This window comes from Dipodomys merriami, unplaced genomic scaffold (genome assembly GCF_024711535.1).
Source record: "Dipodomys merriami isolate MVZ:Mamm:240054 unplaced genomic scaffold, mDipMer1.0.p SCAF_25, whole genome shotgun sequence".
In the NCBI taxonomy this organism is placed as follows: domain Eukaryota; kingdom Metazoa; phylum Chordata; class Mammalia; order Rodentia; family Heteromyidae; genus Dipodomys; species Dipodomys merriami.
Genome location: NW_027203937.1, coordinates 14486595 through 14502817, shown reverse-complemented (window position 1 = coordinate 14502817; position 16223 = coordinate 14486595). Strand labels below are relative to the sequence as shown.

Sequence of the window (16223 nt, the reverse complement as noted above, 5' to 3'; positions counted from 1 at the left end):
CTGACAGACTTTCTTGCCCCGGGTAGCTTTGAACCTCAGTCCTCACAGATCATAGCCTCCTGAGTAGCTAAGAATACAGGCATGAGGCACCAGTGCCTGGCTTGCACTAGTTGTTTTTTGATATAGGGCCTTAATTCTTTCTCATGCACTCCTGGACTGTAATCCTTCTATTTTTCACTTCCTGTTATAGCTGAGATGAAAAGCATGAGCTACCATGCCCAGCTTCTTCCATTGAGATGGGCTCTCATGAGCTTTTCTGCCTGGGCTGGCCTGGAACCGCAGTCCTCCTGATTTTAGTCTTCCATGTAGCTAGAATGACAGACACATGCTAACATGCTTAGCTGTTGGTTGAGAAGGAGTCTTGTATGTATACCTAGACTGGAATCAAGTCAAGATCCTTCTGATCTTTTCATTTCAAGTACCTAGTATTGCAGGCAAGAACCACAATGGCTGCCTGGTCCTTTTTAATATGTTCCATTTCTTTCCCTGTTATGTTCATAGTTTTCTTTCGATTATTGACCATAATAAAAACTTAAATAAAATCTTTGCCAGTTTCATTACCATTGTCATTTCTGAATGTTTCTTTTGATTGATTTTCTTTTGCTTTGTAACTTGTATATTAATTTTTGTTTGGATGCCAGACATTACAGGGTTACATTGTTGAATGACTAGATTTTATCTTCTTTTAAAGCATATTGGGCTTTGTTTAGGCCAGGTATTACATATCTGACCATCTGATCCTTTCAAGGCTTCTTTCAAAACATATGTTTTAGATTGAGTGTTCAAGATGTCTAGGTATTCAAGAAAATTTGTTCCATTTAGTCACAACTTGAATGACTCTGGACTTTTGTGTTATAGTAGTATTTTAGTTTACAGCTCTACAGGTTTGTTGTTGTTGTTGTTGTTGTTGTTGTTTTACCTCTAGTAGTTTTTGGTTACTGATATTTCTTTCTTCTTCTTCTTTTTTTCATTTTGATTTGGTGCTGGAGATTGAACTCAGAACCTCAAATATGTTCTGTCTGTGCTTTACCACCGAGCTGTGTCTCTGAGTAAGTTCTTTTTTCAGCCTAATGGAGTCTCTGTCTCTGTATGTTCAATGTAGTATTCAGCAGTAGACTTAAGGCATCCTTTGCAGGTTTTGGAGGGTTTTTTTTTTTTTTTTTTGGCTAGGTACCTTCTGGGGTACTCTGTCTTACAAATCAGTCTACTATAGTCTATAAGCTCTGCTTCCTCAATTAAGTGAAACTACTGTGCGATTCCTTTTCTTTGCATCAAGGTCTGGAAAAGTGCCTCCTTCTGAAAACTGAGATAATTATAGACAAAAAAAATCCCCCTCCCTTTTTCTGTACTACTTAGGTGTTTAATGTCTGAAAAGAGTTTTTCAAAATTTTTCTGTCTTTTCTGCTCACTAATTGGTAAGTCCAGTGTAGTTACTCTACCGGGGCTAGAAGTAAAAGATCCTCTAATCACTGTTCACATATCTGTTAGTTCTGTAGTTTATTGGATAAACCAATTGTGATTCTAAAATCTTCTGAAACCCTACTGGTTTGGGAAAGTTAGTTTATCTCTCAAGTATTGAGATAGGTATATTAAAATTTTCTATAATGTTGGCAGATTTAATTACCTCATTATTAGTTTTTGCCTTTTATAGTTTGAGAGTTTGGTTAAAATATATTTAGTATTGTATCTTCTAGGTAATTGAATTCTTTTTTTTATAGTTTTTTTGTAGTAAAAGGTTTTTTTGTCTAATATTATAATAACTGCTCTTTTTTGCTATATTTATACATTATTCTTTTTACTTTTAACCTTTTACTTTTAACCTTTCTGCCTTCTTACATTTTCTCTATTTGAAATGCTCATAAACAGAAAAAATATTATTCTTCCTGGAATCTTTAGAATGGTAGCTCAACTTACTGGGCAAAGAATACATTTTATGAAGGACTTAATTGTCAAAATGTGTTGAGTAATGATATGAGTAAATACTTTATGCTAATGCTGAAGGAAGAAACTTCTCCAGTGATACTTTCAGCAGGTATTTGTTGAATGGGCACTTGGTACTAGACACTGATATTAACAATACCTTAGATTTGTTTTAGTCAGGTATGCAGTATGACACACAGATACAGAAATGATTGTCACAAAGAAAGAAGTTTCTATACCCTTAGTTTCATAGAAATTGACAATGTGTACACCATGCACAGTGACATGGAGAAGCTCCAGAGTCAGTTGAGGTGGGGGCTTTTTAGAAGAAAACATTGGCAAACACCTTATTGTGATTTCTAAGGGAAGGAACAGTACAGCGTAAATAGGCTTAGAATTGGCTAGTTTGAGTGATTTATTTTTTGAGACAGGATTTGATTGTGTATTCCAGAGTAGCCTCCAACTCATTACCCTTCTGTCTCCGTGGCTCCATGTGTTGTGATTATATGTATGTACTACCACACCCAGCTAATTTGAGTAATTTTAGTGAGGCTTGGAATGGTGTTGCTTATAACCTGGCCCTGAGTAACTGGAGTGGGGAAGCAGCCCTAGAGTATGAGAAACTTGAAAAGGGGTACGGATTGTGACTATCTACTCCTAGGAGACATAATCCTACCAGGGTCAACAAGTCCCAATATGTCAGATAGAGAAAATGTGCTTTTTTACAGCATTATGTTGGGTGACTGTAATGTGGCAGTGACAAAAAAAAAAGCAAGCAATATACTATTTTCATGTTCTCGCATTACAATGAGGGGAGATGACAAATAGGTAAGCCAGTTTATAAATGGCTCCTTATTAAGTAATACATAATATAAAGAAATAAAACAAGGCTAGAGGATTTCTTTAAATAAGACCATTTAAGGTAGGCTTCTTTGAGTTGGTGGCATCTGGCTTAAAACCTGAATGAAAAGGGATATATGGCAGTCAGTGGTGTTAATGTTCTAGACAGTACTGCAGATATCTAAGGCTAGAATGGATTTGGCTTGTTCTAGAAATATTAAGCTAGTGTTGAGGGAATGGTTGCCTAAGGAGAGTAGTGAGAAGAGGAAGACAGTGTTGGCATTAGCCTGTTAGATCATGGTAAAGAGTTTGGCTTTTAGCCAGTTACCAGTGGTTCATACCAGTAATCCTAGCGCCTCAGAAGGCTGAAATCTGAGGATTATGGTTGGAAGCCAGTCTGGGCATGAAAGTCCAGGAGACTCTTATTTCAATTACCATCAAAAAGTGGAGTTGTTGCTCAAATGGCAGAGCACCAGGGTTGAGTGAAAAAGTTAAGGGGAGAACACTCAGGCTCTAAATTCCAAGCCCCATTATTAGTGTGTACACATGTGCAAACCCTTCCGTTCACACAGAGTTTGGCTTTTATTTGCAGTTGTCAGCCTTTGCATAATTTTAGCCAAGGGAATAAATTGTTTTATTGTTGGTTCAGAAAAAAAGTCTGGTACAAATATCAATGACTAATATTTGGGAGATTTCTTTTTGCCATACTACAATTATATGATAAAAAGGAGGCTGGTATTTAGGAATTTTTTTTTTCATGAAACTATGGCTACTTATAAGGCTTTAGATCACAGTGGGAAATTAAAATAAATAATCAAGATGGAATTTTAACAGAGAAGAATGCAACAAAGCAAGCCTCTGTGCTCTGGCTCAAAGTCTTTTTAAATATGATTAGGAATGTTGGGGTGAGCTCAGTGGTAGAATGCTTTCTTAGCATGTGAAATGCTATGAGGTAGATCCCAACACTAAAAAAAGAAAAAGAAAAAGAAAGAAAAATTAAGAACTTGCCATCAAGAACTGGGCATGGTGGCATATTGTTATTCTAGCTCTCTAGGAAGCTGAGGCAGGAAGATCATATGTTTGAGGTCAGCCTGGGGTACATAGCAAGATTTGGTCAAAAACCAAAGAAAACAAACTTCATCAAAAACAGTATAAAGGTAAAATTTAAACATCCATAAAGGCCAAAATAAGAGAAAAGGAATAATATCTATCTATCTATCTATCTATCTATCTATCTATCTATCTATCTAGCCAGAGAGGACATTTTGTCTACAAAGTAATTTTAGTAGGAAATTGGGAAACTAAAGATAGTTTTAAACTGGGCACTGGTAATCCTACCTACTCAGGAGGATCATAGTTCAAAGCCAGCCTGGGCAGGAAAGTCTATGAGACTCTTATCTCCAATAAACCACTAGAAAACACGATGGCTCAATTGGTAGAGCACTCACCTTGAGCTGAAGTGCTGAGGGATAGCATCAACCCAGAGTTCAAGCCCCACGACCAAAAAAAATTTTTTTTAAATATAGTTTTAAGCTGGAGAGGGGATAATGTAGTTCTGTAAATTATAGATAAATGAGTGGTGAGAAAGCCAAGCAAAATGCAGAGATTGCTTGAAGTAAATTCATATGTTCTACACTATACATAGAACAATAGAAACATTTTCACAAAGAAAATCATAATTGATAGCTAGCATCTTACAGCTTTAAACACTTCATTTCATAAACAGTATGTGCTTTTGTTAGTTTCTTAGAATTAAATTTTATTTCAGTAAGAAGAATAGGAATGCTTAAAATACTTATAGGCATATATATTTTATTTTATTTATACCGTTATTGTAAAGGTGATATACAGAGAGGTTACAGTTACATAGTGTCTAATGAGTATCACTGCTGCATGTGTTCACCCTTGTCCCACCATTTCTGTGCTCCCTCTTACTCTCCCCCAAACAGATGAACTTACAAACAAAAGGTACAGAAAAAGCATTTGACAAGATTGGACACCCCTTTATGATAAAAGTTCTGGAGAAGTTAGGAATCCATGGAATATTCCTTAATATAATAAAGGCTGTATATGACAAATCTACAAGCCAGCATTTTACTTAATGGTGAAAATCTAAAACCATTTCTTCTAAAATAAGGGTCAAGACAAGGATGTCTGCTCCTCTTCAACATAGTACTGGAATTCCTAGCAAGAACAATAATTATGGCAAGAGAAAAACATAAAGAAGATCCAAATAGGGAAAGAAGAACCAAAACTATCCCTCTTTGCAGATGACATGATCCTGTATTTAAAGAATCTGATAGATTCCTCCCCCAGATTACTTGAGCTGATCCTAAACTTTGGCAAAGTAGCAGGTTATAAAATCAACCCACAGAAATCAGTAGCTTTTCTGTATGCCAACAATGAGATTGAGACTAAAATCAGACAAGCAGCTCCATTTGTAATAGCTTCAAAGAAAAAACAAATAACCCCCCAAACCTAGGAATTAACTAAAGACATGAAGAACCTCTATTATGAACACATTAAAAATTTGAAAAAAGAAAGCAGATTTAAGGAAAAGTCATATGCATTTTAGGTCAAACCATTTGACAAAAGTTTATTTTTGTTCATTTGTGTTTAGAGACAGATTCTTGCTATATAGTTCTGGCTGGTCTTAAACTCTTGATCCTCCTGCTTTAGTCTCCTGAGTGGTAGGATTTTAGACCCATCACTCCTGGAAAGAAAAAGATATCTATTTAGTACCTTTAATGATGAAAGAAAAACAAGAAAATTAAGGTGCATGATAGGAAATACAAAAAAAATCTTTTATGAATGTGTTCTTTTTGCTTTATCATAAAAGTCTTTAAGGTGTTCAAGCCTATTGGTTAGCTTGTAAGCCTACAGAAAGAAGGAATTAAGATGGGCATGGTGGCTCAGTCTATAACAACAACATCCTGGAAACCAACGCAGAAGGATTGAGAGTTCCAAGACATTCTGTGCTATATAACAAGTGTTTGCCTCAAAAACAAAACAAAACAAAACGAAGCTGGGCACTGGTGGCTATTGCCTGTAATCCTAGCTAATCAGGAAGCTGAGATATGAGGATCGAGATATGAGGATCGTGGTTTGAAGCCAGCCCAGGCAAGAAAGCCCAGAGACTCTTATCTCCAATAAACTACTCAGAATGCTAGAAGTGGAGCTGTGGCTCAAGTGGTAGAGTGTTAACCTTGAGCACAAAGAGATCTAGGACAGTACATAGGCCCTGAGTTCAAGCCCCAGGACTGGCAAAAAAAAAAAAAAAAAAAAAAGGCGGGGGGAGAGGTAGAAATTAGGAGGATTGCAGTTCCAGGTCAGCATGGCTAAAGTTATTGAGACCGTTATCTTGCTGTGTGGTATATGGCTGTGATCCCCAGCCATTTGGGAGGCCTATAGGTTAGAAGGATCATGATCTGAGGCTGACACTGGACAAAAATGTTAAACATTACTTAAAAATAACTAAAACATAATAAGGATTGAGGGTGTGGCTCTAGTGAGTGCTTGGCTAGTAAGCAAGAGGCCCTGAGTTCAAATTATAGTACTGCCCAGAAAAAAGAAAAATTGAGTCACTTGTTAAGCAATCAGAAAAACATGCAGACTTAGGCATGTCTTTTTCCCTTTCTTTTTCTTATCTTTCCCTTTTATCTTTCCCTTCATCCCTCCTTCCTTACCTTCCTTCTCTCTCCTTCCCTCCCTTAACAAGGTTAAATCATTCCCTCAAAGAGCTGAACAATCTGGAGCAAGTTCCTTAATCTCACTGGGCCTTGATATATAAACAAGGATTATAGCCAAGAACATAAACTGAAAACAGGTTAATATATTTCTGCTTATTTTCTTCTTTTTATCTTTTTTAACTTTCATTCTCTTTATTTTTAAACAAGAAAATGATTATTGAGTTTTTAAGTAATAAATTCAGTGTTTGGTTTGCAGCTTTATAGAAAAAAGACAACGGGAATATTCCAGTTATATGTGTGGGTTAACAATAGTGCTATTTCAGTTGGAATCCAGAAAAACTCTGTTTTGTACCATGGCACACTTGTCTTGGCTGACCTATCCGTTTTCTTTAGTTTTCTTTGAAAAGTTTTTTAGACCTTTAAAGCTGACACTTGGGGAGTGACTATCCTGGTAACAAGTATCTTGTTCCATTGGAACTTGGCCCAAAGGTTCTGGTAGAACTGACACAATTTGAGAGATTTGGGGATGGTGATTTTGAGGGCATGCATGTATATACTCTTAATTTTTCCATACTACTTAGGAATTTGATTTAAGTTTAACACTATTTAGTAATGTAAGTTAAAGAAATTCATGCTGGGTGCTGGTGGCTCACACACACACCTGTAATTCTAGCTAATCAGGAGGCTGAGATCTAAGGATCATGGTTTAAAGCCAGCCCAGGCAGGAAAGTCCATGAGACTCTTAACTCCAATTAACCACCAGAAAACAAGAAGTGAGCTAGCTGTGGCTAGTGGTAAGAGTGGTTAAGAGTGCTAGCTAGCCTTGAGCAGAAGAGCTCAAGAAAAAAAGGAAATTCATAAGCCTATTTTTACTTAATATTTTATCTTAGAATTAATATATGTTTGCTTATATCACTGAATGAAATACCACTAAATGTAAATAACCAATTACATATTTCAAAAGGAATTCAAAAACTCACATTTCATGTTTAAACATATCCAAGCTTAACCATTTGCCATTATTCATATTTACCTGGAGGTTGACCAAAAGAAATTAGGGACTTTTACTTCATTTGCTAAAGAAGTTTGAACTATATTTAAAATTAATAGACTAATAATACATAATTTAATAAATTTAAGAAACAGAGCCACCAGTTAGGAAAAGAATAAAGTCTAAATGGAAACAGTTAATTTTCTTGTTTTGCTTTAAGATTTGAATTAATAGTTATGATAAAATAAAGGAAGACGGGCTGGGAAGGTGGCTCAGTGGTAAAGTGCTTGCCTTGCATTCATGAGGCCCTGGGTTCGATTCCTCAGCACCACATAAGAAAAAAGCCGGAAGTGGCACTGTGGCTCAAGTGCTAGAGTGCTAGCCTTGAGCTGAAGAGCTGAGGGACAGCGCCCAGTCCCAGAGCTCAGGCCCCATGACTGGCAAAAATAAATAAATAAATAAATAAATAAAGGAAGACTTTGCTGAATTTTTTTCATCTTATAGAATTACATATCATTTTATTGACATATGAGTTGGCTATGTGCTGATTTTGACATGACAGTATAGAAAATGTTGTGGTAAAGATTTCATAAGTTTGAAAGGACTCATACTTCTGTATAGAGCATATTCACTTTATGGTTTTATATAAAGGCAAAAATATGGTACATCAGGAAAAAGAGAGGACAGGACTGAAGATAAGAAAGCATCCCAAAGCAAGCATTGAAGATGTGAAAGATGTCAAAAGACAAAACTCCCCAGGGCTTTTGATTTGAACACAGGTCTCTTTATATCAGAATTGCACCACCAGGATCTATTAATTAAATTTGGGCTTCAGGAGAGCTCAAAGTCAAGATTCCCATGCGATATTTTATGTTTCTCTGATCACACAGGGTTTTTTCCCCTAGTACTCTTAATACTTTTTATTGTGGTGCTGTAGATTGAACTTAGGGCTTTGCACTTTCTAAGCAAGTACTCTACTGCCTCATTGAACAACACTTTCAATCCACTTCTTTATTCATTTAGAACCTTATTTGAAGCTGAGCATAGTGGCCCAAGCCTGTAATCCTAGCTCTTTGGGAGGCTATGCTTATTGTAGCACTCTTTGGAGTAGCCAAATGATGTAATCAGTTGAGGTGCCCAACAACAGGTGAATTCATAAAAAAGATATGGTACATATATGCCATGGAATATTAACATAACCATAAAGAGAATTGAAATCATGTCACTTGCAGGAATCATATTTAGTGAAATAAGTGAAATCAAGCCCGCCACCAAAAAAAAAAACCCACAAAAGAACAGGTATGTTTTTTTCTCATATGTGGAAGCTAGACTTAAAAGACACACATAAATATAAAAGACATGGACATGAATATATATGTATATATAATTACATGTATACAAACATGTTTTATATAAGTATATGTAATATAAGTTATATATGCATGTAATATAACAAATTATAAACATACATGTATATGATATACATAAATTACATATGTGTATGTAATATAAAATATATAATATGGATAAACATAGAATGTGAGTCAAACTAAGGGAGAAGAGGAAAGGGAAAAGGAAAAAGACAGAGTGTGAGTAATTTTGAGAAACACTACAATTATACATGAAAACAACCCAAAGAATCTGAATGGAGCTATTAATCAGTAGATTAATGGGGTAAGGAAAGAGAAACAGGCTCTGTTGTTTAGGGAGAAGGATAATTCTTTCCCTTTTTCCCTTTCCTCCCATTCTCCCCCCACCCCCACCCCAGGCAAGCATTCTACTACTTAACTACGTTACCAGTCCCTTTAGAGTATATTTTATTAGAAAAAAGATGTAATTAGTAACTTGTAACTGAATATTAACCTTACTCAGTGAGCATATTTATTCAAACTTCTCTTTGGTAAGCTTCCTTTTACTACCAATTTTATGTTCTTTCTTTTCTATTTAAAAATGCTTTCAACAACTAAATTTGATAAAAGTCCTTATAAGCTTGGCCTCAGGGATTCTGAGAATTCATGCCAAGATTTCAAGGAAGAAATGCTGACTTTTATTAATTAAGGGATATACGTATTTCTAGGGAAAATGAGTTTTTTGTGACTTTTTGGTAACATAAAAAATATTAGTGGCTCAGTGTCAGTGGCTCATATCTATAAGCTACCCAGGAGGCTGAGATTCAGAGGATTGAAGTTTGTAGCCAGCTTAAAAAAGAAAAAGTCCATGACACTAGAGGTATAATTCAAGTGGTAGAGTACCAGCTGATCAAGCAGGTTAAAAAACTGAGCTATTCTGAGTTCATGCTTCAATGTTGCCAAAATAATGGTATCAGTATAACTTCTCAAATTTATTAGTACTTTTTATGTACCAGCCACCATGCAAGCAATTTAATTATACAGAATCTGTGTGGGTGAGATGGTCTTGCATGTTTAAAGTTACTTTTTTCTATGGAAAGAAAGTAGGTAAATTTAGTGGCAGAATTACTTAAAAGTATAATGACATACTTTTGGTTATATTTTTGCATAACCAATTGAAATGCGAGGTGGGATTGTATTCTACCATAAAAATCTTAGTCAAATTTATGCCTTCTCTTTTCTCCTTTTCATCTCACAGCCACTTTGGTTGAGTTTTTGCAGAAGTGTCCTTGTTTGTCTGCTGGCAATCTCTAGTTATTCAAGCTTATCTTAAAGTGAGTTATCATTGCATCTTTACACTGCATTATTTTTTGGCAATTTCATCCTCTAGTATAAAGTACAAACTTCCTTCAGTTTGTTTGGGACATCACAGATATGCCTTCCATGTTCATCTTCCTTCCATTTTAGTAGCTTTACCTCCTGATACAGTTTGTCCCGAGACATAATGTAAGTTACTTCTCATGGTTTCCTAGTTACATCATGTTCCTTCTTGATTTTGCACACATTTATGTTATCTCTGCCCTGAGTACTGTTTGTTCTTTGCACATTCCTAAGTCCTAGTCATCTTTTAAGGCACACTCATCTGCTATCTCTTCTGTGAAAATTTCACTAGCTGTACCAAAGTAAGAGTTAATTATGGTATCATTTTGTATCAACTTTAATTATGGTAGTTTTATTTTATGCTGTAATTTTTGTGTTATATTCATTTATAATATACTTTTATTGTTTTACTCTTTCTTTCCTCCTTTCCTCCCCTTCATTCTTTTGTTCTTTCTGTTTTGTTTTATTTTATTTTGGAGATCTAACCTACAGCCTTGCTTATTCTGTGTTTTTCTTTTCTTTTTTTTTTTTTTTTAAGCAGGCCAGGTGCTGCTGGCACACATTTGTAATCCTAATCTTAGATTCTCAGGAGACTGATATTTGAGGATCTCAGTTCAAAGCCAGACCAGACAAAATAAGTCTCTGAGACTCTTATCTCCAGTTAACCAGCAAAAAGCCACAGTAGAGACTATTGCTCAAGTGGTAGAGCACTAACCTTGAGCAAGAATAAAAACAAAACAAAAAACCCACAAGTGAGTGCTTGAGACCCTGAGTTCAAGCTCCAATACAGGCACCAAAACAAAACAAGGCTGGGCACCAGTGGCTCATGCCTGTAATCCTAGCTACTCAGGAGGCTGAGGTCTGAGGATTGTGATTCATAGCCAGCCCAGGCAGGAAAGTCCATGAGACACTTATCTCCAGCTAACCAGAAAACCAGAAGTAGTGCTATGACTTAAAGTGTACAACTGATAAAAAAACAAAACAAAACCCCAGATTTTAGAAGGGTAAACTTTTTATTGTATATGAGCGTACCTTTAAAAATAAATAAATAAATACATATAATTTACATCAAAAGTAAAACTTTTTATCAATTTTTCTCATATATAATGCTACATTTACATGTATTATGCTTCTGCTTTTTACTTGATTTACTTTTTATCATGGAAGTCAAGGATAGGGGCCTGAAATATGGCTGTGATGATGGGGAAGAATGTAAGGGACATGACTACAGTGAGCATTTTTCTCTCTTGTCCCTTGAACCTTGTGAGAGCTTAGTATCTCTTTCAACTTACACAGTATTTTGTCACCACAATAGGTAGTATGTCTGATCTTCACATGAAAAAAACATAAGTATTTAGAATCATTAAGTAACCTGAATGAATATGTCACAAAAGAAAATATAGCAATAATAAAGATGGGTAAGGTGATACACACCTGTAATCCCAGCAGTTAGAAGGCTATGACAGGATAGTAATGAGTTTGAGGCCAGTCTGGGCTGTATTGCAAGTTATATGCCAGTCTGGAATACAGCTTATTTTCTTATAAGAGAATAAGGTTCTGTCAGAAAGAAAAAGTAAGGATAGGGGGAGGGGAAGGGAAGATAAATAAGAGAGAAGGAAGAGATAGAAGAAATGTTATTTTCACCTCTTAAGAAATTATATGTCAAGATTACTAAAGTTACAGTGTGAAGCAATCAGCCTGACTTATTTGTTGAAATAGGGTTTTGCTTAGTTTTTTGCTTGAATCACAATCCTCCTACCTGATCCTCTCTGTTTTTGGCTTGGATTGCAACTATAAGCCATGTTTGGTAGTGGTGTTAACTGGTTCATAGGGTGGTTCTGTGTTTAATTTTTTGAGGAGCTACCATACTGCTTTTCAGAGTGGTTAAACAAGTTTGCATTCCTATCAGCAATATACTAAAGTCCTTTTCACCAACATCCTTGCCAGAATCTATTATTGTGTTTTGTTTTTTTTTTTTGGTCGGTTGTGGGGCTTGGACTCTGGGCCTGGGTGCTGTCCATCAGCTCTTCAGCTCAAGGCAAGCACTCTACATCTTGAGCCACTGCACCACTTCTGGTTTTCTGGTGATTAATTAGAGATAAGAGTCTCATGGGACTTTACTGCCCAGGCTGGCTTTGAACCATGATCCTCAGATCCTCAAACCTCCTGAGGAGCTAGGATTGCAAGTGTGAGCCACTGGCACCTGGAATTGTTTGTATTCTTTTTTTTTTTTTTTTGGGTCCGGTCGTGGGGCCTGAACTCTGGGCCTGGGCACTGTCCCTCAGCTCTTCAGCTCAAGGCTAGCGCGCTACCACTTAAGCCACAGCACCACTTCCGGCTTTTTTCTTTTTGCTTATGTGGTGCTGAGGAATCGAACCCAGGGCCTCGAGCATGCAAGGCAAGCGTTCTACCACTGAGCCACCTTCCCAGCCCTGGAATTGTTTGTATTCTTAGTGAGCATTTCTTTATATGTCTGTTGGTCATTTTTACTTCTGGTAATTCTCTATTTAGCTCATTTGCTCATTTATTAATCAGGTAAATTATTAATTATTAATGATAACTTATTGATTCTTTGAGGGTTTAGTTTCTTAAGCTCTCTGTATATTCTAGATATTGCTTTTGTTGGATGTATGCAAGGTTAGCGGGGTATAAGATCAAACTACAAAAAACAGTAACTTTCCTTTAGGCCAATAATGAGAAGATGAAGACTGAAATCAGGAAAGCAACTGTAATTGTAATATTCTTCCCTAAAATAAAATCTAGAGATCAGCCAAACCAAGGACATGAAGGACCTGTACAAAAAAAAACTGTTAAGATTTTGAAGGAAATTGGAAAAGATATAAAGAAGTAGAAAGACCTTTTGTATTCCTTGATTGGCAGAATATTAACATTGGGAAAATGGCAGTTTTGCCCAAAGTAGTCAACAAATTCAATGCAGTGCCCATCAGAACCCTATCTCCATTCTTTACTGAGATAAGGAAAACAATACAAAAGTTCATATGGAACCACAGAAGGCCTCAAATCATAAAGACAATCCTGGGCAGGAAAAGTAGTGCTAGAGGTAGAATAGTTCCAAACATTAGACTATATTACAGAACTGTAGTAATGAAAACAGCTTGGTAGTGGCACAAAAACAGGCCTGAGGACCAGTGGAACAGAATAGAAGTCACAGAAATAAACCCACAGACCTAAAACCATTTAATATTCCATAAGGGAGCCAAAAACAGTCTGGAAGAAAGACTTCTTCAACAGATGATGTTGAAAAATTTGGATATTTACATACAGAAAATGGAACCTGGATTCCTATCTATCATCTTGCACCAGTATCATCAATTCAAAATGAATCACTTGAATATAAGACCTGAAACCATTAAATTATTACAGGAAGGAGGAGGAGAAATTAGGACGCCTCTGCACAGGCAACAAGTTTCTCTCTTTCTTTCTTTCTTTCCTCCTTCCTTCCTTCCTTCCTTCCTTCCTTTCTTTTCTTTCTTTCTTTTCTTTCTTTCTTTTCTTTCTTTCTTTTCTTTCTTTCCTTTCTTTCTTTCTTTCTTTCTTTCTTTCTTTCTTTCTTTCTTTCTTTCTTTCTTTCTTTCTTTCTTTCTTTCTTTCTTTCTTTCTTTCTTTTCTTTCTTTCCTTTTGGGTCAGGTTGAGGGGCCTGAATTCTGGGCCTGAGCACTGTCCCTTAGCTCTTCAGCTCAAGGCTAGTGCTTTACCACTTGAGCCACAGCACCACTTCCAGCTTTTTTCTTTTTGCTTATGTGGTGCTGAGGAATCGAACCCAGGGCCTCATGGGCCTGAATTCTGGGCCTGAGTGCTGTCCCTCAGCTCTTCAGCTCAAGGCTAGTGCTCTACCACTTGAGCCACAGTGCCACTTCTGGCTTTTTCTGCTTATGTGGTGCTGAGGAATCGAACCCAGGGCCTCATGCATGCAAGGCAAGCTCTCTACCATTGAGCCACCTTCCCAGCCCACAGGCAGGAAGTTTCTGTGCAGAGATTCAGAAGCACAGCAAATCAAAGAAAGACTTGATAAATGGGACCACGGTAAACTAAAAAGTTTCTGTATAGCCAAGGATGCTGTTAACAAGCTAAAAAAAAAAAAAAAAAAAAAAAAGACAGCCTAAAGAATGGGAGAAAAATGATTCTTGTCTTGTCTGACTTCAGAGGCAATAGTTTCAGTCTTGCCCCATGTAGTATGTGTTTAATATAAGTATGTTGTGGATAGCTGTTATTATAAAGTATATTTATCATAGATAACCTTTATTATGTTGCAATATGTTTCTTCTATTCCTGCAGGGCTTTTATCATGAAGGGATTTTAAGTAATTTTTCTGAAATGATCTTAGAATTTGTAGAAAATTCTAAGATTTATCATTTATTTTACTTGTATTGTTTATCTCCCATATTGACATTTATTTACATGAGTAACATTTCTAGCAAAATAAACAAATTTAATAAGTGAATTTATTTGGCAGATTTTATTTTGATTTACTTGGATTTTTTGTAAGAATTTTTTGCTAAGTATAGAAATTTTTTCTTGTACACTTTGAAGATATCATTCTACCATATTTCTGAGAAGCCACATTTTATTGTTAAAGGCCAAATTAATGTATCTTTATTTTTAAGTGTTATTGATAAATCTAAATATCTTCTCATCTTTTCTTCTGTAGGGAATACAGTGAGTAACCTGATTATGATCATACCTCCACTTTTTGGTGCAGTTCAGACTATTAGAGATGGATTGGAAAAGCGGTACATTGCTGCTTATTTAACACTTACAGGTATGTATAACCCTTCATCTAAAATTATGTGCCATATTATATGGGCTACTTTTTCTTTTTCTTTTTTTTTGTCAGTCTTGGGGCCTGAACTCAGGGCCTGCGTGCTGTCCCTCAGCTCTTCAGCTCAAGATTAGCACGCTACCACTTGAGCCACAGTGCCACTTCCGGCTGTTTTTTTCTGCTTATGTGGTGCTGAGGAATCAAAGCCAGAGCCTTGTGCATGCAAGGCAAGTGCTCTACCACTGAGCCAAGTTAACAGCCTATATTTTTTTCTTATTTCTAAAAGCAGTTCTTAGTATTCTGTTTGTTATACAATTTGAACACGTTCTGAAAGTTCACAACTAATTCTAAAATCACCAATTAATTGAATTAGGCTTCAAATAAAATATTTTAAAAATTGCAGAATATTTTAAGCATATGGAATAGAGGTTATATAACAAACATACTTATCACATAGTTTTGTCAGATTATTTGTTTTGTTCTCTTTTATTTTGCTTTGTTTTGTTAGTGGTTTTGGGGATTGGTCCCAAGACCTCCAATATATCAAGCAAGTACTCTGTCACTAAGCTACATCCCCAGCCCTGCTTTGTCAGTTCTAAACAGTTTGTAGTATTTTTTTTTTTAGATTTTAACTTATCCTAAGGAAATCTACTACTGTAGATAAAATTCAAATTTCCTTTGTATTTCTTCCTCATTTTATCCCCTTTGGCCTCCCCACTCAACCCTGTAAAGAGCTAACCTGTCTTAAATCTGATCTTATAATTTTCTCACATGCTTTATGTTTACCCTCCATATATATGTACCCTTAAAAATGAATGTGGTATAGATATGGGTATGTTGGCAATGGTTGCAGTCCCAGCATTTAAAGGAAAAAGAGTACATACAATTTTGCTTGGTTTCAAACTTTTTGGAAAGAATATCAGTCTGGTTTTAATCCTTTGTATTTTACTCACATTCTTTACTTGTCTGTCAGGTACAAACTATGTCTTAGTCAGTTTTGTATCCCTATGGTTAGGCAAGTTAATGGTCTTCAGTGAATAGTGGATAGGTGGATTAATCAACTTTACCAAAGCCTAAGGTAGGAAAATCATTTGTGTCATTTAATTATTATCATTTGTGTCTTTAATTATTATGAAAAAGAAAAAAATACCAAAGAAAAGTAGATTGTTGTTTCTTTAATACAGTTATGTAAGTACAGTTTATTTTTGTTGTTGTTTGCTCATTTGCTCATGTTAGATTTTGTATGTGTGTCTGTGTGCTGGTCTAGGGCTTG

General features: G+C 35.9%; 1 protein-coding gene across 1 annotated transcript in view; it reads left to right on the top strand.

Moving 5' to 3' along the window:
* Window positions 1-16223, top strand: part of Acer3 (alkaline ceramidase 3) — a 109445-nt gene that overhangs the window by 16661 nt on the left and 76561 nt on the right. Inside the window, exon 2 of the mRNA XM_070034955.1 lies at window positions 14840-14950. Within this exon, the coding sequence (XP_069891056.1) occupies window positions 14840-14950 (111 nt within the window). The remainder of the gene's footprint in view (window positions 1-14839; window positions 14951-16223) is intronic.